Source organism: Crotalus tigris, unplaced genomic scaffold (genome assembly GCF_016545835.1).
Source record: "Crotalus tigris isolate CLP2741 ecotype Arizona unplaced genomic scaffold, ASM1654583v1 scf7180000018343.506757, whole genome shotgun sequence".
Lineage (NCBI taxonomy): Eukaryota > Metazoa > Chordata > Lepidosauria > Squamata > Viperidae > Crotalus > Crotalus tigris.
The window spans coordinates 167857-190289 of NW_024096954.1; the positions used below are offsets into that span (position 1 = coordinate 167857).

The 22433-nt window shown below is 39.7% G+C and overlaps 1 protein-coding gene across 1 annotated transcript in view; it reads right to left on the reverse strand.

Annotated features, from left to right (window-relative positions):
- Nucleotides 1–2276: 2276 nt before the first annotated feature.
- SMC1A (structural maintenance of chromosomes 1A) overlaps nt 2277–22433 on the reverse strand; it is a 31575-nt gene continuing 11418 nt past the window's right edge. Inside the window, exons 8-25 of the mRNA XM_039350641.1 lie at nt 22302–22384; nt 21925–22132; nt 21609–21794; nt 20475–20654; nt 19148–19294; nt 17783–17920; nt 14223–14339; nt 13806–13912; nt 13546–13687; nt 13303–13448; nt 11162–11315; nt 10777–10887; nt 8073–8229; nt 7713–7867; nt 6071–6222; nt 4021–4090; nt 3808–3918; nt 2277–2891 (exon numbers count right to left, since the gene is read on the reverse strand). Of these exons, the coding sequence (XP_039206575.1) occupies nt 2808–2891; nt 3808–3918; nt 4021–4090; nt 6071–6222; nt 7713–7867; nt 8073–8229; nt 10777–10887; nt 11162–11315; nt 13303–13448; nt 13546–13687; nt 13806–13912; nt 14223–14339; nt 17783–17920; nt 19148–19294; nt 20475–20654; nt 21609–21794; nt 21925–22132; nt 22302–22384 (2448 nt within the window). The 3' untranslated portion in view covers nt 2277–2807. The remainder of the gene's footprint in view (nt 2892–3807; nt 3919–4020; nt 4091–6070; nt 6223–7712; nt 7868–8072; nt 8230–10776; nt 10888–11161; nt 11316–13302; nt 13449–13545; nt 13688–13805; nt 13913–14222; nt 14340–17782; nt 17921–19147; nt 19295–20474; nt 20655–21608; nt 21795–21924; nt 22133–22301; nt 22385–22433) is intronic.

Below are 22433 nucleotides of genomic sequence, written 5' to 3' on the forward strand. Positions count from 1 at the left end.
TTGAAAGGCCCATTTTTTTTATATTCTTTCTTGCACAAAGTATGTTTAAATCTTACTGGCTGTAACACACAACACGATCATATTGTTCCTATAGTTTATCCGGTATATGGTATCTCTTGTGAGCAAAATCATGAATTTCCGTCGCCAATTATATTGCATAGTATAGCCCTGTGGGCAAGAAAGAAAAAAGCAGAAACTTGAGGGCAAAAAAGAAATTAGAAATCAGTGTCACGTAGCAGCAACAGGAAAATATGTCATAACTGAAATGTTTTGAATGCTAAGTGGGGCTTATTTTGTTTTGCATCAGATATTCCTATTTTAGACAAACAGAAACAGAGCAGTTAGCACAAGTCTAACCTGTGGCTACAGTTAATTGGCAAATATAATTTTAGGCTACATCAATAGAACTGTAGTTTCAAATCACAACTAGTCCCCTTTGTACTGTTTTATCAGATCTCATTCCAAGTACTATGTTCAGTTCTGGGCATCACATTTCAATGATGGTCAGAGTTCTGGAAAACTAAGCCATATAAAGAACCTGGAAGCATTTAGCCTTGAGAAATCTTGAGGCATGATATGGCAATTCTTCACTTACCCGAAACAATGATACGTAGGTCAAAACCTGTTCTTCAGCTGTTGTTGGAATAATAGATCTAAGTTACATATAGTAGATCCCTACTGAGTGTGAGAAGAAAGTTCCTAACACTGAAAGCAGCTTGAGGCTACTCTAGAGCAGTTACTCAGCAAGAAAGCTAGTCTCTCTCTTTACTGCATATATTCTTCACTGAGGCGCGCTGTAGTGGTAGCATTTCTGCACTATGCAAGGAGTTGGATTCTAGTCCATAAGAAAATACAAAGAATTGTGGAAACAACTGAACCTCCCTCCTGGCTTCTATAATGGCAGCAGGAAAGTGGAGATCAATCTCCAAGCTTAATTCCTCATTCATAAGGGCTGGAAACTTTATTATTCTAAAATAAAAAGAGGAAGCGGCAACACCTGCCTTTTGCAAGAGAAAAACTACTATAAGCCACACAAGGTTTACATAGTATAAGGAGAATATTTTTATCCCAGATAATTTTATTACAGTCCAACAGCTCTCGAAAGGATCCACATACAGATCTTCTATACTCCATGAGGCAACTACAATTCTGCACTGTTGGGAAAGTTTCTCCTCTTCCACCTAACAAAATAGCTTCAGCCAGTAAAACAATCAAGGTGCCATAATTCCATAAAAAGTAAAGGGTTTCTTTTAGTTGAGCTTGATTTCTGGCATTTTCAGAGACACATCATATTATTTTCTTAGCAAAAAACAACAGTGATTTGCCATTAACCCTTTAATCTCCTTCAATTTTCTGGTGTTAATATTAGCTAGATATAATTTTATTTAACTTTTCAAGATTGGCTTAGGTAGGCTAGTTGCTGTACTTACTGTCATAAATACTGGAACAGTACATGTGCTGTGAAATGGTATAATTCCATATTACCAAGCAGCACAGTTCAACTGAGAAGCTCAATTAAAGTTTTGTTAAAAGAACAAATTTTAATCCTTTGCCAGGAAAATATATCTGAAAAATATGCTAACTCCAACAACCACAGGGATGAGTAAATAGTCCTATTTAGGAATATGGTTAGGAATAAGGCTTCAACAGACCCAAAAGCTCCTTTCCCCTCCCAATGACTAGCAAAATCAGAATAAATTAGCAATGGAATCCGGAAAAAAAAAAGCAGAAAAAATACAGCTATGAACATTCTGGAATTTTGTTTTGCCAGGAACATCACTGTTTTGCTAGGTATAAAGTATTTGTTTTAGAAAAGAAAAACCTGGAATAAAATACAATATGATAATTCCTTTGATTACCAGGCCAGATCAAAGTGAGATTGTAGTTTAGATAATCAGTGCTGCTGTTATTGGCAAAAAAATTAATAATAATGCTAAGTTGCAAGGCTCCTCAGCTTCCAACAGGAAGCACATTTTATCAAAGACATCATTGCTTTGAAAAGAGAAACACATTTCCTCCCAGCACTGTCTGCAAAAGGACCCTGTTAGTAAATTGCATCTGGCCCCAAAAGATTCATCAGCACTCACTCAAGATATAAAGCTTGCAGGATTTATGGGGCCGCTGGGGCTGGAGGAGAATGTTCAAGAAGCTCAGTGACTTTGGGCCAACCTTGGCACATCCTAATGGAAAGAATTAACACATTCCACCAAGCCCCAGCCTCACCAATGTTCCCTTCCCCCACTGCACCTTTGGCAAGGAAAAATCAGAACAGAGAATGGAAGTGAAATATTTTAATTTCAATCACACACAAAAGTACACACCTGATATCAGTCTAAAAAAAGAGCAAAGTCGGGAGCCACGCTTAAGGCGACAGCTTGGCACGAGAAGAATTCTCATGCAACCACCATTATTTTGGTCCTATAAAGAGTTTTATAAAGAGCAAAGTAGGGTACGTCGGAGAAACAAGATTCCTCCTTTTCTCCTGTACAGCAAGAAGATGCTGTCTTTTAAAAAGAGGGGTGAGACAGAACGTAGCTTTGCAGCTAAGTTTTAGAGGGAAGGGAAAGAAAAATCTGTCATTACAGACACAAAGATGACGCCCCCCAATCTAAGAGTGGTGCCACTTTGTCTTTAAACATTTAGGTTACTTTCACCCCCTGCCCAACACACACCTGCTAGCAGTTCCATAGGAGAAATAAAGGGCAGGCAATGGTTTAAGGCCTTTGGAGGAGGGAAACAACAGGAACATGGGACTAGTAGAAGGTAAAGTTGGGAAAAGACAAGCAGCGGTTCGAATTCTTCTGTGTCTACTGATCACTGGGGTTTGGGTTGGCATCAGGATACTTGGTGAGATCAAAGGTCAAGACTTTGCTGATGACACAGTCTCCTTGCTATTGAGAAAAAAAAGGAAAATGGAACAATATGTCACCCTGTTCTTGTTCTTCTACAGCAGCTAGATTCAAAATCAAATATGAAGCTAAAAAAATAGTCCTTGATTTGCAACTTTAATTGGGATGGGAATTTCCATTACTAAGTAAAGTGGCTGTTAAGCAAAATGTCATGTGACCACACCGCTTAGCAACAGCAGTGCCAGCGGTCCTGCTTGTGGTCATTAGGCAAGGACCACATGCTTCCCCTGCCCTGGGCACCAAGTGCCCACATTTTGATCATGTGACTATAGAGGCACTGGAATGGGTGGAGTTTAAGGACTGGTCGTAATTACCATTTGTTCTTTAATGTCATAACTTTGAATGGTCACTTAATGTAAGGCTGTAACTACAGGATTACCTGTATCTTCCTTTTACAGAAGGTTTTCTTGAACCAATACAGGCTCAGCTTTCAAAATTCACTCTTATCTTGAATTTAGGAAAAAGCCTCTGGAGAGATTGGAAGGGAATAGGGTTGATCCATCCCTCCCATAAAAAAAATCTGGTTGGAAGTGTCCTATTTATTTTTATATCCCACCTAGTTTTCTTCCCTCGTTAAAAGTAAAAACCTCCCTCCTCCCTATTTTGATCACTCCTGTTTTTCCTCAGCACTCAGTTTTCTTGAAAGAATATTACTGAAGGACCCTCTATGCAAATTAGAATCCCAGCATTCTCTTGAAGGGAAGCTTGCCCACAAGAGATTCTGAATACATCATCCCTAGCAACGTCTTTGGTTCCCAAAATGTTTTCACCTTGCTTTCTAGTGGGGCTGCCTTAATATGAGATCTCAGAACTCTCCATTTCGTTCAAGGGGAAAGAAGCATGATATTGTAAATAATAGTATCTGAGATACGTCTTTTTCCACTATCCACATTCATACCTCAGGGTAAACACCAATGAGACTCTCAGCCTTGGTGTAGAACTCCTCCTTCAGGGAAATAACAATGGCCTGGAAGTTGCAAGTTGATTGTTCTTTAATGTAATTGGCTACCTGTTTGGAGAATAGGGGTGGGGAGAAAAGGGTGAATTAGCAGCTGTCCAAATCTTTATCACAGAGGCAGTAAAGCTTGCCTGTCCATTCAATCCTACCAACCTTTCCAATGTTGGTATTGTCCAAAGCAGCATCAATCTCATCCAAGACAAAAAATGGAGCAGGCTTGTAGCTGGGAACAAAAATGGCAAACAATCATGTGAACACAAAGTTGTTTCAATCGAGATCAGCTCTTTTTCAACTAGCTCTATGCTGCCCACTTTCACCTGCAGTAGATCATCACTTTAAAGAGAGAAGATTGTCCTAGCAGCTGCCATCTTGTACATACCAAGGATCCCCATACTCTAGGGAGGGGACCAGTGCAAGGAAAACAAAACAAAATGGCTTGCCCTGTTTTTTACTAACACAGACACTGACCACATACACCTTGGATGAAGTGGACAGGAGGATATTGTGACACTGGTCAGAAGAAAGAGCAATCGGCCCAGATCTCTAGACCAGTCCAATATTTCTCTTCCCTCCCACTATATGCAACACACCCATGGCTTTTCCTGCTACTGTTATGTTTTCTGCATCATGCCTGTAATTACTAAAGCTGCCCATACACACTCACATATCCAACTTCGTAGCCATATTGTGGCTCTGCATATTCTCTCTCTCTGCCCCGCGCCCCAGAACTACTCAGTTATCTCACCTCTCATAGTCTTCTCTGAAACTTTCCTTTTCCTATAAATTTTGATAGCCTTCAGTTGTCCTGAATCCACTGCTGAAGAGTTGATTGCCTCCTCATGGCTACCTCCACACACCCAAGCTGGAGCTTGCAACAGGAACCCCAGCCTCACCTAACTCTCCTTGCCTAGCATAGCCAGCCACCCTCCAGCAGTCAAATGAAAGGATAGAGCTGTTCCTCTAAGCCTGGAAAACGACTTCTTTATCCAATAAGAAAATAAGTAAATGAGAGGGGGAAGAGGCTAATTATTTAAAAAATGGATTTAACTGTTTTATTCATTTTTAAAAACGAATTGGGAGAGCGGGGCAGAATCAGTAAGGAATTTTCCCTGAATGTAAAAATGATAACCTACTGTAAACTGAATAAATTCCTTATTACATATAAACTCAATTTTCAACTATTCAATTTTTAAATTTAAAAGCATTTCTCAAAATTACTAAATCTATGTAGCTATTTGTTTATTTAACTCAACAGATATTAAAGTACAATTTCTATCAGCAAGAGGATTGCAGAACGTTTTGATGTTAAAAAAGGTCTGTCATACTCAAATAGTAAACCAGGGATGCATTTATCCTGTTGGTTCCATCCTTCAAATCTGAATCTCACAAAAGGAGTCCCTGGGAGCCATGCCAAGGCGAAGATTCTCAAGCATGTGTTATCTCTTGGGATGTCTGGGGAATCTTGGTTTTGTGCCAAGCTTTTCTCTTTGATTTCCAAGGACTCTGCCTCATGTGACACTTCTATTTGTGACTGGACATGTCATCCTGGCAACTAGGCAGGACAACATTCCATGACACCTGTAATATTCACAATATGTTCTCAAAACTCCAAATAAGCAAATGGCCCAAAGCCTGAGGATGCATGCTATGATGGATGACATCCAGGGTCACAGTGTAATTCATATTCCATTTTGATTACTAAGTCACTGTTCCCTCTCCCCCCCACTCCACCCCATTCCCAGCTAATGATGGAATGATTTCTGGAGACAAGCAAATATATCTATAAAGGAGCCTATAAAGGTACCGTACTTTCCGGCATATAAGACGACTTTCGCAAGCGTTAAAATTGGTGCTGAAGTCGGGGGTCGTCTTATACGCCGAGTCATCTTATACGCCAGAAATAATGGTAGGCATGCGACTTGGCGCCAAAGACGGGGGTCGTCTTATACGCTGGAATATATGGTATGTGACTTCTGCATCTATCTGACCTTTTAATGCTCATTTTCCAGTCAACACTTTTGGCTAAATGTCTAAAATGTAGATCCACCAGAAAACCTATACCCTTCAAAGTGTTCAAAGAACAATGAGTCATCTCTACAGTTCTGCTCATCTCACCTCCCCCACCCCCATTAATGTTCCAAATCTCAAATCTGGATAATTCCAATTCTAACCAGATCTTCCTTCAGAGCAAGTTTGGCCTCACCTGTGGATGGCAAAGAGCAGAGCTAAAGCTGCTACTGTCTTCTCCCCACCAGACAGATTGTCCATTGGCCTGAAGCGTTTGCCTGGAGCTACGCAATTGTAATTGATACCATCCAGGTAAGGCTCTTCTGGGTTCTCAGGACCTAAAAAGGCCTGTAGAAAAAAAGAATGAAAAATATTAAGGGAGACCACCAAGTACCTTAATAACAAAATATTCATCATTTATAGTATATTCATCATTTATAATATTATGAAATTATAACCAAGAGAGAAAAGGGAAGAATACATATATATGGTCTATTTCCAGGGACAGAGGATGTTGGTAGGGTGCCTTAGAATGCAAAGTATGTTCATAAGATCAAGAATTTGACATTAATTTTTTCAAGGAAGGTATTAACATTTGTAGTCATTACAGTTGAAAAAACCCCATCCTTTCATTATATCACTGATTGGAGGGCAAGCACCACAAACAGTGGTGCTATTTCAAATAACCATTTACATAGTTCTTCGGGCAGCAAAAGTTACAGGCAAAAGTAATTGGTTCTGCGCAATTAGGGGACTGAGAGGGGATCAGGCTATTGCCAGGTGCAAAAACTGGAACAACGACAACACGGGGCAGCAAATCAAAGCCTCACACTTGGATAAATATTATACTTTGTATATGAATGAAAGTACAGCCACTAGCCTTTGATCAGTCTTCTGGCTGGTGAATGACATTTTTGCAAACAATTCTGTTTGCAACTGGAAAGCAAATCTGCATCTTCTACCTGACTCCCATGAGAATGAAATTTTGATGTCCAATTTACAGCAAGCTGGCTCTCAATTACACTTTTTCCCAATCAAAAATTGGCTAATTAGGGAAAGAAAACACAATGCTTGCATGCACACATGCACACATACACACTTGTTTGTTGCAAGTTTTATTCCATTTTAAGACACAGCATTCATTATAATGACTCACAAAATGTTGAACCATAATAGACCCAGGGCAGAAATCTACACCTGAGACCTCAGGATCATATGAGGTCCCTGAAATCCTTAGACATAGCCTTCTTGGCCAATGGAGAAACTATTACATAATTAAATAATGGAGCGTAATCTTATCGGCCATATTTAATTTAATTATACTAAAATGAATTACATCACTTTTATTTTTTTTCCTGGTCCCACCTACTCACGTATCAAATAGATCCATGACCCACAAAAGTATGCACACTCCTTCACTGAGGCACTGAATTGCGTGTATACTTTGATTCTGAAGAAGTGCTGAACTGTGCATTTGATGTGGAACTCAGCTTCTTCAGAATCCCTGACTTGCAATTGAAAAAAAGAGATGCGGTAGTTGATAGTTTTATGGCTGAAAGGATCTGCTTTAGTGTCTGAACAATGTCTGCAAACGCACAAAAGAAAAAGAGTGCCTCTGCAAAAGAGTGGGTGTATGAAGCATCGGGGCCTTACTTGCCTCTCTCCAGAAGTAACAAGACCAGAATAAATAGTGCAAAAGAACATCTGTTGAAAAGCATAATGCCATTTAAGCAATTATGCAAAATCTGCACAATTAACATAAGTCACAGAATCCTTTTGCTTGATTCAGTCGTTGGATGAGCCGGCATGCAGCCCTCTTCAAAATATGGCATCCTCACCTGAGCGCTGCTATTTCGTGACAAGGCCTTGTAGATCTCATCGATGTTGGTAGCTACTGACTCAAAGCAGAAATTGAAACGGTCAAAGCGCTCCTTTTTTATCTGTTCGAAGGCCTGCTTGGCTTTCTTTGCACGTTTCCGGGCAGCCTCAAATTCTGGTAGAAAAGGGAGCAAGCATGAATGGTTCCATCATTTCAGCAAAAGGCCACCATGAAGTTGGGCATTCCCCAAGCTGATGCCCCTCTAAAGTACTGGATGTTAAGATGCTTGCTAGAAATTATGGGAATTGAAATCCAGCACCAGGAGGGCATTTGTTTGGGAAAAGCCGAGCTAGCTGAGACTATAGAAGTGATCCGGTACCATCAGAGGTCTCCTGGAACTTGTCCCTCACACTTTCCAGCTTTTCCATGGCCTTCATGTTTGGGGCAGCAATCCGCTGTAATATGCTCTGTTGCTCATTCAACTTCTGTTGTAGTTGATTCATCTCCTGTTTGATCTCATCTTCAGACTGAGCATCCTACAAGGAGAAATGAGAGAAAGTAGTTCTGGGAGTCAGAGAACTGAGAACTTCAAAGGTTCTTAGTTTGCATATGAGCTAGCGTTTTGTCAAAGAACACAGCACTGGTCTTTCACTCCCAGAATGTAAGAGCGTTCAAACAATTCTCCCGAGCCTACAGCAAAAGACACTGTAACCTTATCTGAACGCTTTAGAAAAAGTGAATTACTAGTAAGTCTTACAAGTTGCAAACTCATCTTTCCTTTCTCTCAAGCACTCAAACACTGGAATTTCTGAGCAAGTTCACTCTCATGTTTTAAGCCATGGTGGTAAGAAAAAGATAACCAAGACTCCACATTTTGAAGTAAGCAAGCAGTTATATATGTGGTAAAAAAACCCTCTATTTATTTAAAGATTCTCTTAAATTTATGTTTTAACAATTCTTTTCAAAGATTTTTAACAAAGGGTATAGCTCTAATCAAATGCCAATAATCCCTTCACAAAACCTAACAAAAACAAGATGTCAGTGGCAACGAAAGAGTAGACTCAAGTTGTAGCTGCTTTGATGTCTGAAGCCCTTTGAGGTCTGATCCCTTTATCCCAGGACCCAATATTCCCTTCTGACTATTCATCTTCTACGGACATCTAATATCCTTGAGCCTTGACTGATCTCTTGCCTTCAATTTGTTATCCAATGTTGCTATCTCTGTAACGTATCAGATATCTTATGGTCAAATCCAACCATATTTCAGCGCAACTCCTGCATCCAGATGAGGCAGCATGTTTCTTCTTCTTCCTCAAGATGGTAATCATGTTCCTGGCCTTCCTGGTAAACATCTTAACAAACAATCCCTAATGTTTAACTCAACACTTGAGTTGAAACAACTTGAAACAACACTCTTTGGCCTTTTGCACACATAAATTTATAGCATTCCCACAGGCCCTATTAATATGATAAGCATCAGTTATCAAAAATCCTACAGAGGACAGGCAACATAGGATAAACCTTATGCTCTTCAAAGTAGGCTGATGTTTACATGTTGTGATTGTGGATCAGCCTCCATGATTCCCAGCCAGCATTTGGAAGGGATTATGAAGACTGAAGCCCAACACGTTTAAAAGGCACCAGGCTGGAGAAGGTCACTTTAATCCTTGGGGCTAGACAAATAGGCTCTTAAGAGACAAACACTACATGCTCCACAATATGTTTCTTTAATCAACTCTAAAGCTTTGTAATTGTAAATCAGCTTTCTTCTGGCTATTTAATAAATTATAGAGCCTAACATTCTGATCAGGTTTTAAATCAAAGGATAGCAATAAAAAGATAAATTAGAGAGGCTCCATAATTTTATAAAGCTGAATTTCTTGTTTTGTATGCAATAGATGGATATAGTCCTGGTATTTGCTTGCCTTTGCTATCGCTCAGTGCCAGGCTGCCATGAACTCTAGGGGGACTGGATGGTGGTTGGGGGGGGGGGGATGCAAGAAAAACTGAAAAGTTCACTGTATCTCCCTGAGACACTGTTTCAAGGTCGACCGGCTGGGAACTGAGTATAGCTCCATACCAGGGATCTTCAAACTTGGCCCTCTTATGACTTGGGGACTTCAACTCCCAGAATTCCTCAGCCAGGCACAAGTCATAAAAGGGCCAAGTTTGAAGACCCCTGCTCCATACCAATCCATACTTGTCACCATTCTGAAAACATATTCTTTGAATCTGACTGAACATGGGGGGGGGGCAGTATGGGGAGGTATCTAAGGGAAGAGAAGTTAGACTTGGGGATTTTGGTGTGCGAATTTCAGTTCTGGCTTTGCACTACTGTATTTCACTTGACCTCTAATAAACTATATCTTTCTCAACAAATGGAGTTAAGGATCATTCTTTCTTAGAGGCTCAAGCCGAGGTAGGTCTGACAGAGTTTGTATGGGAAGTAACGGGATTTTTTCAAAACTGGGGAACTATTCCTTCCAAATGTCTCAGAATTATTTGGACTTCTATTCACCGTCTTAACCGCTCAGAAAAACTAAAATGACTCCCACTGATTTAAGCTTAAACTTCATCTAAGATATTTCCCAATCCTTCAGGTTTTCAGAAGTTACATTTTTTTTTGCCTAGGCAACCTCCATATATTATAAATAGACTTCAAAGGTTTGGTGCCAGGAGAGATCCTACATGTGTCTCCTCATTTATGCTACTTATTTTTCTCTAATCATCTTAGCACTGGAACGCAAAATGCGACTGTCTCTCCCAAATGAGTTGCCGATTTTCCTCACTAGAGAGTTTTACACAACAAGGACAATTTTTGAAAAACAAAATATTAGATAAAATAAAATATGGGGAAAATGGCTTGTCATTATTCTCCTTAACATCTGCTTCTTTTAAAGGTTTTTATGTTCTAATTTTATTCTGAATTGGTCCTATTGCTTTTATTTCATTTTTATTTACATATTTTTTCCCTTTCTTATCTGACTGTTTCCTAGGCAGCATCTCTTCCCCTTGTTCCCCAAGATCATCCACACATTCCATTACACCTCCACAGATGGCCAACCCCAGAGAATTCCCCTTACCTTCAAATCTTCAGAGACGTCACTATAGTCAATCTCAATGAGAGCTTCTCGTGCATACATGTTGGAAGTCCTCTGTGAACTGCTGGCTGGCTCCTCCCCTTGGGAGCCACCCTGAAATTAACCAGAAGACAAAGGGAAGTTCCCTTAACCCAGGGGTAGGCAACCTTGGCTCTTTTATGACTCGTGGACTTCAACTCCCAGAATTCCTGAGCCAGCCATGCTGAGGGGAAAGGGAGAGGTTTCCAAGCTGAGCTATGCTGGCTCAGGAATTCTGGGAGTTGAAGTCAACGAGTCATAAAAGAGCCAAGGTTGCCTACCCCTGCCTTAACCCATGCACCCTGGCTCAGAATTCTTTCCTTTTCTCCCTGTAGAGTTTTTTTCTTACCTCCTCCTGGCTGATATCATCCATGGTACCTTTGGAGAGCGGTAGCTTAATGTCTTGCATCTTGCAGGCTTGCAATAAATTGTGGCGGTCACTGCGCTTCTGCTCCAGCTTGGTCTCAATGGCGGTGACCTCCTTCTGCAAGTGAGTCATCTCTCTGCAGAAGATGGCCCAAAGTGAAAGGACAGTCCAGGCAAAGCAGCCTCCACCTCTGTAAAAATCTTGAACTAGGCAATGCCAAGTTGCAAACTTACAGACTGTCACATCTCAAGAATGATTAGAAATAGACACATCAGACACTCTCATTATGAGTCCTTCCGGACTGGAGACAGCAAATACCTTTGATTTTACTAGGTTAAGATTCTTATAAACTCTTCTGATAGTTTAAAAGACTTCAGAGTGTAATTTTTAACCTAACTGCAACCTTTGGCTGGGATTAATAACCAATGTGGCCATCTCATTTGTGCTCCCCTGAGTTCTCTCTCTGAATGTGCAATGCTGACCATTTCAGATGGTTTGGGATGCTTCCGGAGAAGGAGGTGAAGAAGCTTAAGAAGTGAAATGAGTGCAATTAGCTTATGGCATCCATAGCTTCACTCAAAAATGCAAGGTTCCCCCCCCCCCAAAAGCCCTACTATATTCCTGCATTCGATGGAGATTTAAGACAAAAATTGGAAGCATAAGTTTCTGCAAAATACATGGCAACTATTTTCTTTAAGCTCACCCAACCAAAATGTCCACAGTCATATCATTTGTGGGAAAACACTGCTTTTAATAAAAAAAGTTTATTTACCACTGGATAATGGAAAATAAAAGATGGAAAATAAATTTAAATAATTATTACCAGTGCAGTAGACACCATACATAGGCAAATGAGATCAGGGGCAGCATTTATTTAGTATGCATTGGATCCCCCAAAATGTATTAAAATAACTGATATAAGATTTTCTATGTTGGGAGTGGTAAAAAAAATTGAGAGTTCACTGACATATGGTGATCATTTGATATCTTTTCAGAATAAAATGTTAAGATATATAAGAGGATACATGAAAAAAACCTTAAAAAGTTAAGGAAGTTAATGTGATGTTAATGTATTGTAATATACCAAAGCTTTGGAATCTGTTGGTTTATCAGAAATTAAGCATGGGGGAGGGAATGACTGAAAGAATTATACTGAAAAAGGTGATATTACAGGTTTTACAGAATGGTTGTTGCAAATATGTGATATTTTGGAAAAAGCAGTATTTTCTACTAACCAAAGGATGCAGCAATATGTATTACTATGGCAGAGATTTTGTGACATTTTACAATAATATTTTGTACTGTACTGACTATTGATGTTATGCTAGACAAATAATATGTAGATGTTTTTCCTTTTTTTCTCTTTGTTTTTTCTTTGTTTACATTTAAGATTATTTTGGTATTTATGTTAACAGTGTCAAATGAATTTAAAAACATAAAAAATATACCATACATCAGTGGTTCTCAACCTTTTTGTTCACCACAACCCCTTTAAATATCTTTTGTGGCCATGGACCCCCCCAAGACTTAACATGATTTAAATCATAACATTTCTTCAAACTTTTGTGGACTCCCTGTGAAGACATTGTGCCCCCCCCCCCGGGGGTACATGGACCACAGGTTGAGAACCACTGCCATACATACTTCCTTCTCTCTCCAAACATTACAAAAATCAGGCATTCACTGATTCTAGTGACTCAGGAATGGAGCAGCACCTAGCTACTAATTCAAACCAAGCTCCATGGACTTGGGGTTAAAATGAAGGACTCATAGTTAACCTCCATCAATGGTTGTTTATTGTGGTAGCAAAACAGAATCATCCATTTTCAGCAACAGCATACTCTGATTGCTGGATGTTGGGACAAGGGGGAAATGTTGTGATCATCTAATTAGTAGAATTCCCAGAAACATCAGACTGGTGCTGAGGACTACTTGATACAAAACACTGAGAGAGTCTTGCTTTTGTATTCTTAACTGTTCCCTCCCCAAACACAAGTAATCTTCCATTCATTAAAACCATAGGCTGAAATTAGTTACCAGGTATATTTTACCAGGTGAAGCAGAGGCTGGGGCAGATATCTCTACCCTCCTGCTTAGATCTTGCCCTCATAGGCCAGACTTACTTGTTGGCCCCTCCCAGCTTCTTACGAATCTCTTCCATCTCATGGTTCTTATCATTCACCTCAGATTTCTTGGCCAAGTGCTGGTTCTTCAGATCCTGCAGTTGTGCCATGGTCTCATCTATGATCTTCATATGCCGCTGTTCCTCCTGTGTGATCATCAATAGGAAAAACACAGATGTTAAGTCTGTGGTACTTTTCTCACTCTAAATCACAAATGCAACATAGCACTAGTCCCCCATGCACCTTCTTGAGTTTTTCTATCTCAGCTTCATCTTTCTTGACAGTCTGCTCCCACATGTGCACTTTGTCCTGATCTTCTTTCAGTTGGTTCTTTTCAAAGTCCAGCTGGATGCCTAGGCGGGTCTTTTGATTTTCAAATTCAAGCCTGGGAAGGGAAAAGGAAAAAATTATGGAGAATCCAAGCCTCCCGCCCAGTATTAAAATTAGTAAACTCTAGTATTCTTGAATCTGGAAGTGCCAGGGTGACCGAAATGGGCCAATACCTTTTTTTGGCAATCTCATTCTGGCGTTTCACCTTCTCTTCCTCAAACTCCCGGATATTCCTTACTCCAATTTCTCGGCAGAATTCTTCAAATACTTCATCTTCTACCTGCAATGATAAAGACTTATATAAAATCGGTCTTAAGGATGAAATGGAGGCGTGGGTGTTAAAATGAGTAAATGAACAGTATCTACCTTGATATAAGATGTCAAGCATCTTCAACCACCACAGTAGAGAATATGTTAAAAATATGGTTGCACCCTGCTACTTTTTCCTTCCCTTTCTAAATTGCTGCTACTTCTGCAACTTTCCCAGGTTATCAACTAACTGCAGGCTATTATCCTTTTATATACTGTGCACTTGCCTTTCCTGTTTTAGCCATGCCTCTTTGGCTGCTCTTGGCCTGGGCCTACCATACCTGGTTCATCTTCTCCTTCAGCTCCTTCATCTCACGGTCTCGCCCATGTATGATGTGTTTGATGTCGTTGATACGAGGTCCAAAATTGGCAAGCTCACTTTCCAACTTGGACTTCTCCTGTTGGGAATAATGCTGAATCAGGACAGAGCTCAGAAGAAGTAAGAGACTGCCGGCTTCCGGTTCCGGGTTGCGGCGGTGCGGTCAAGCAAAGGGAGTCATTCCTTTGCGGGCTGAGTTTTCTCTGTCGGTTGACCCCTGAGAGGGTCGAAAAGTTGCTCTGGAGGAGCAACCACCGTTGAGGAGGCTTCTCGGATGGCTGCAGAGGGGTGGCGGCGCCCTCTGTAGTCCAAGTATCTCCTTTGGGCTGACGGAGTAAAGATCGGTCAGTAAAAGGGCCGATCATTTAGCTGCGCTGACTGTAAGCCATAAGATCATCTAAGCAAACAGAGCCACCGTGGAAGATTCGGTGAGACTTTTTTTTACCTCTATTTTTTTTTTCCTGTGAAAAGCTTTTTTTTTTAGACTCATTTACCTTTTTGTTGAAGCGGCGTTTTAAATGGGGGAAGAAAAGCCTAAGAAAAAGACTAAATCTATTTTTGTTTTAATGGCTGATTTTATTTTTGGTTATTTGGGAGCCCCAAGGAAATTTCTTATTGAGACTTAACATGCTACAGTATGTATTTGGAGAATATTGTTTGTTTTTATTTTTTATGGTGTCCGAAAAGACTGAATATTTAATTAACTTTGATGACTCTTTGGGGGACATTTTCTGCTGAAACTATGTATTGCTTTTGCTATTTTCTTCTCTTGGAATTTGTAGATAGGAAAGAGACTAAGGAACTGGGGAGAAGATGGATATTGATTGATTGCTGGTAAATACAGTCTCCCCCCCAAAAGATAATGCCTTCAAATATGATAAAAATGGAGGAAACTTGTTCAGATTCTATTTATAAGTATATTTTGGACAAAATTTTGGAAAACACGGAGATGATAATTGCCTGCAGTAAGGAGCTCTCTCTGCATCGACAAAGCAAAGCACAAGGTTTAAGTGAAACAGCAGTTCATATTCAAGAGACTTGTTCTCAGTCCACTGAGATGGAAGAAGCAAATGTACAGTTGGATTACCAATTGATATTGGAAAAAAGTTTTGATATTAATGGACAAATGACCTATAATAAGGAAATGGAGGAGCTTATTTCAGAAGGACAAGCTGATTTGACACCATTTGACTTTCCAATAGAGGAAAAACTATTGGAAGAAGAGCAAAATTTGATTAAAGAGGACTAAATTAAAAAAATGATTTCAACTAAAGTTTATACAACTTTAAAAAAGATGGAAAATGAAGTTCTGACACGAGTTATTCAGAATAGCTGTAACTCTTAGCCCAATAAAACGGACAATGGGAGACCTCTTGTTGCTGTGTACAGTGTGGCAGGAAAGAATGGGAGAGCAATCTGCGGAACTAGAGATTCAACTATGGAAACCTATTTGGAATAGGAAGAAACTCAGAATAAGATATAAATATTAAATTTGAGATGATAATTATGGATGGTAAAGGTTTTATAGTGACTCGGATTGTTTTGGATTTTGTTAAAAGGGAGGCTATTATGAAATAATTTAGAATTTAATACTGAAATGTAGCAAGAATATGCTTATTTTTCACTTTTTTCCCTTTTGCTCTTTATTCTGTTTTTTTTTTTGAATGAGATGGAATTAATAATTGGAGAATTATTGAAAAAGAATAGTTTTAAATAAGAGAAAGTTGGGATACCTGAATAGTAAATATATAGGTTAGTTTAAATTTTAACATTTGAAAAATTAACAAAGCGTAAAACAGGATTTTTGGGATAGATAATGAGCTCTTCTAAATGTTTATTGATTAATGAAATTCATATGTAGCAATATAAATGAAAATTTGTTTTACAAATGTATTAATGAGATTATATCTTAAATAAATTGAGAGTTTCAGTTTCAGTTTAAATATGTGAGAAATTATAGATTTGTATAGAATAGACACTGGGCGGTTGAAAGTTTTGATTGATTAAGAGAATTTATATTTAGATATATTAATGATTTTATTTGAATCAATTTGATTATAATATTATATATAGATAGAGAGGGAAATTTTAAGAAATATTGTGTGAACTGTATATTTATAATGCTATTATTTTCTTTTTCTAATTGATCACCATATCTCCACGTTGGTTCTTAAGTTTCTGTTGGTGCAAAATGGAAAACTAATAAAAATTGTTTTGTTTTTTTTAAAAAAAAGAAGAAGTAAGAGACTGCCAAAAAGAATTCCCTTTTCTCTTTTCTACATGGAAAAACTAACTTCTTCTTCTTGTTGTGCTATATCCGTTATTGGACGTTGGCGATCATGTTGGCGATCCTGTTTTTATCAGCAGCCACACAAAAACTAACATTTTGGTCTTTTTGAAAAATGGCATCTTATATTTTTTGAAAATATATGCATAATATGCATTTCATCACTGGCATTTCTTCATCCTAGCACCTTCCTGCAGGCCCAGAGTCTGCTTTTCAGATCAGTGAACGCCATTTTACATGAGCGTTTCATCACTTGCAATATAGAATCTAATATACTTGCTAGCCTTTTAAAACATTGCCTATAACTAAAAGAATTATTATTTTTGCAACACTGTCTATTTTTTTTTTTAGTCCAGAAACTATTTCACCTAATTAAGGCTTGTAAAATTAAAAAGAACATCACAGGATACACATAATTATTTTACAAAATGTAAGCTCAGAAGTCTCTATGATAGAAGAGCAGGCGCAGCTGGGGGCGGAGTTAAGCATGTCACCAGCTAATTAACACCAGGCGCAAAAAAACTGGATAATCTGTTAGGTTAGATATCAGAAGATGTATTCAAGCCTATACATAAGAATCTAGTCAACTAAAGCTCAACAATAAATTGACACCAGATAATAGCACTAGCATTAGCACTACACTTACAGTATAAACCGCTTCATAGTGCTTTACAGCCCTCTCCCAGTGCCTTACACAGCCAGCATATTGCCTCCAACAATCTGGGTCTTCATTTTATTAACCCTGGAAGGATGAAAGACTGAATCAACCTTGAGCTGTTCAGGTTCGAACTCCTGGCAGTGAGCAGAGTCAGCCTACAATACTGCATCCTAACCACTGCACCACCACGGCTCAGATAAGGGTCAATGAAATTGGGAAGGACTGGACTTGGACCATTTGTGGGAATGTAACGACTCAAAACTGATGGCCTGATTAACTATGGCCCCTAGCTCTGCCTGCTCTCCTGCTACATTATCCAGCATAAATCAAATTAAACAGAATGGTGGTGAAGAATCCTATTGATTAGTTTTTTTTAATCAGTTCCTTTCAAATGATTTAAGTCTCCTATACCAATTTCCTCCACACTGTTCTCCCTCATTCACCATTTGCTGCATTAGTCCACAGACAAAAAAAAAATAAAAAATAAAAATTGAGTTTCTCACATAATTCAGGGAGCTGAATAGAAGTTGGGATTTTTAAAGCAGAATCTAGCTTCAGCAAGTGACCATCATAATACCTGAAGATTGAGAGCGAGGTGACGGGTCTTGGTTTGTTCTAAATCACTTTGGGAGTATTTCAAGCGCATCTGCAAGCCATGGGCCTGTGACTGGACCTGACGAAGCTCTGCCTCTTTACGCTTAGCCTTCATTTGTTCCTGGGAAAGGAAGATTTAATGACCCAAATTAAAGAAACCCCAAAAAATGAAATGCAAAAACTGAGCTAAGGCAAAGAAGCAGTTAGATTTCAGGAATAATATCTGGGAAATTAATAATGAATCATATTTCACGCAGCTGAATTATGCTGAAGTGAACAATTTGTAACAGGAAAACAATGAAGATGTGGTTTCTTTACCTGAGATATTTATGCAATTCATCAAAACAGGGAAATCTTAAACAGAAATTGCTGCATTACAATAAATCTACTATAAATAGAACTAAAAATGTGCTGTTCCAGATACAATTAATTTGCTGTTATTCAGTATACCGTATTTCAGTTTTACAGCAGAGGTTTGGGCACTTCTAGAACGTGACTATTTTAATTATTTTCATACAGTGTACAAGTCTCTTAATAGAATGTACATGTAATAGTAAATCACGATTTAGTAATATACACAAGGAAGGACATATCTATAGAATATGTTTGGTTTGAGCACTGTTCTCCTGTAACACTCTGGAGCAGAGACTTTCAAGATTTAATTTAATTTTTGTCAAATGCCCAGATTATTCCTTAATGCCTAACTGAAATTGAAATTTTGCAATAAACTGTATTCATAAAGACACAATGCTTTTTGTTTAAAAACTAATGTTAATTTTAAATCAACAAACAAGAATGGGTTAAATCAAAATAAAAACCAGATTTATTTTTCTTGCAGTTACACGGTAGGAGGAAGTGCACGGTGCCTCTAATGTAGAATTATGATTTAGTTTTAACAATATAGCCAAAATTTTATTTCTGCCCTTAATTGGGAAAAACATTTTTTTAACTGACCATAATAAGGCACTGTCGCCAATTACCATCAGAAGGAATTAAAATGCATCTAATGTTGCCTATAGACTTTGAGGCCAACTTTTCAATTCAAAACACTTTCCATATGTTGCAATACATACAATAGACCAGGGGTAGGCAACCTCGGCTCTTTTATGACTCATGGACTTCAACTCCCAGAATTCCTGAGTCAGCATAATATAGCTGACTCAGGAATTTTGGGAGTTGAAGTCCATGAGTCATAAAAGAGCCGAGGTTGCCTACCCCTGCAACAGACCAAGATGCATTTCAGAACCTTCAGTGGTCCTCTAACTGAACTAACTGAGTCAAATTCTGCCCACTGACATTACGACACAGGCAGCCAGCCAGACTTCTACAACTCAAAAGCAGGTTCAACCTTGAGTTCCTCTGTCAACTTCTCCTTCTTCTCCTTCAATTTATCCACAGCTTTTTCATCCCAGCGCCTGGCCTTGGCCTTCAGATCACTGGCACCCCCTGAGATCACCCCTGACTTCTGGAACAGGGTTCCATCTAGGGCAACCGTCTACAGCAGAAGCAAGGAAACAAAAGTGAGAGAATGAAAAACATAGCACTTCACAACAAGGAAACAAACGGTGAGGTCTTGGCTGACAAGAGACCCAGGTAGCAGCAAAATTTCTCTAAAAATACTCAACAAAGATCTGGCAAAAGTTATTCTGCAGCTCTGTACAAACAAAAAATAGAAAGGGAACTGAGAGCAAGAGTCATCATACCGATACACTCATGCTCCGATTCAGCTTATGGACACTCACTCACATTCACAGCCCTGGAGTATATATATTCATTCATTCTCTCTCTCTCTCTCTCTCTCTCTCTCTCTCTCTCTCACACACACACACACACACACACACACACACACTCACACACTCACTCACTCACTCAATCATTCCCACTTACCCACATCCTTCTCAACTAGACTGGCAGGGACTAGCCAGAGGGAGGGAAGCTGCCAAGTCTAAATTCAAAGAGGACTCCAAGAGTGGACAGACTTCAGGACCCCTTTAATTCCCCAAAGCCCTTGCTCTGTTGATTCTCAAGTCTGGTAGGTGTTGACAGAACATGGGGAGGGGTTTTGCATGTGCTCGGGCCCAATTTCTTCTGTCTCGTTCAGGTGACTTTTTTTCTTCGTTTCCTTAAGGACTGGATATCTAGGGGATCTTTTCCTGGCTTTTGTCCATCCTGCTTACATGCTTTCTTTCTCTTAGGTATGGCAGCTTCAGTCCAATCTCACAAACCCATGTGCTTTATTTTTATTTTTGAATAAGAACAACTTTCCAGAATGTTTAGCTGCAAATGAGGAGATCTGCAAATATATGGCAAACCAAGTATTTTCACTGGTGGTGATTTGCTTTATCCGCAGCTAAAAGTAAAAACATCAAGAATCCCTTGAGATGAACCTTGGAGGCCTTATGGATTTATCTATTTAATTTTCTTGGTCATTACTTTCTTCCCAATCTATGCTAATGCTCTGGGATTTCCAAGAGATCCCCCAGGCAAGTATTAACCAGGTCTGCAAAAGTCAGAAAGATGTGCCCACAGTGGATGATACAAAATACATTCAAGCAGATATTTCAAGGATATATTCCTACAAATCATAGCAACACGCATATTCGAAGAAATGGAATATCACGTTTGGGGAGAGGATTATGGTCTACCTACAGCATGTTGGGTAAATTTGCTCTGACCTTGTGCCGTTGGTGCCCACCAAAGGCAATGCGACGTGCATCTTCCACGTTGTCACACACAAGGGCATTGCCACAAGCATACTGAAGGGCCTTCTTGATATGAGGAGGCTCGTATCGAATCACGTCAATCACAAGCTTGGCTCCCTTTAGCTCTCGGAGTTTTTCATCTGTGGGCTTCACCTGGGAGTGTGAGATAGAAAAGGCATTATTAGGCTGACCCCATATACTGTATGGACAATCTAGGCCAGTAGTGGCGAACCTATGGCACTCAGAGCCCTCTCTGTGGGCACGCGCACCATCACCCCAGTCCTAGGCCTTCAGCTGGGTTTTATAAAACCTTTTTGCTTTAGGCCTCTGCTGTAGTGTGCAAAAAAAAAAAAAAAAAAAAAGTTCAATTAGTCAATTTCAACTTCTCGTGGAGAAAAAAAAAGATCTTGCAAAGTTGGAATTGATTGAACTTTTTAGTCCCACCCAGTTTGCCGTTACCACTGCAGCCACGCCCACCCAATGGGCCACACCCACCTGGCACCCGACAATGCATAAGTGGGTTTTGGGTTGCAGTTTGGGCACTCGGTCTCTAAAAGGTTCGCCATCACTGATCTAGGCTGAAGGGTAGGGACACAGAAGGAATTCACGCTCGCTTGTTGAATTCAAATAAATTTAGTTCAGCTACTGAACTCAAAAGGGAGAGGCAGAATGTCTTTTTTTGCTCCTTCCCTAAAGGAACTTTATTAAAACAATAGCACCAACCCATATTATTAACGAAGACTGCCTAGGGAAGTATTTGGATACCCATCTGCAGGTAACAATAGAGAAATGACAAAAAGTGTACTTTGCCAAAAAATCAACTATTTGTGTTAATTTATTTGTCAATAACCTCACCATTCCTTTATCTACAAACTGTGATAAAAATGGGAGCTTACTGCTTGCCATCACCATCTTTTTTGAGCAAGTTATGCTGAGAAATCAAGAAATGGGCTTTCTGTGTGAAGAGAAATTCTAACTCAACTTTCCCCAGCCTGAAGCCCCCAGGATATGTTGGCCATTTCCATCCACCTTTTGCTAGGGTGGCTGCAGATGATGGAACTGAAAGCTGGGAAACGTTCTAATCCAATCAGTCAAAGTTTGCCTCACCTCAAGATAATCAAGAGGCAGGAAAGTCTCAGGCTCTCCTCGCTGCTCTTTGATGTACTGGATACAGTCCCGGCCAGTTTTCTCTGAATCAACAATGATGGCGTCCATATTCTTGCCCAGCACCTTTGTGACAGCTATCTGGTACTTTTTCTGGGTGGGCTGGCAGAGGTCGATTAGGCGTCCGTACTGGGAAAAAGAAGGAAATGAAATGAGGAGGGTAGGCAGGGAAATCACCCCAACCTCATTTCTATTCTGGAGCACTAAGCCCACCCCCAGCCCAATGAGCTTTGGGGCTTGGTTTTGAAGCATCGCCTACCACAGAGCCTGGGTAGAGACGTTTTATGCTTTCCATGATCTCTGCCTTGCGCTGCTGCCGACTGTTTTCCTGCCGGTCGATCCGGGCGTCCCCTAGCTGCTCCATCACCTGATTTAACTCCTTATTGATCTCATCAATGCGGCGTTTAGCCAGTTCAACCTCCTCAGTCAATTCTCCCTCCAGCTTCTTTTGCTCTTCCAAGGACTGCCTAAAGGAGAAGTAAGGAGAAGGCAGTTCAGTTACTCCGAGTTCTAGGCAGTCTCTAGTCCTCTTTACCAAGGTGACCCTTTTAAGTCAAACTCCTCATTCCTTTCCATACTGTGATTCAAACCCCTGCCCATATTATTACAAGGATTCTGGCTCTTCCTGGCCCTTACTTGCTAGTGGCAATGTACTCCTCCAGCTTCTCAATCCGCTTTTGGTTTTCCTCAATTTCTCGCAATTTCTGCTTTATCTTGGCCTATGGAAAAGATTGAGTATGACACACATTAGCAAATACCAGGACTGTA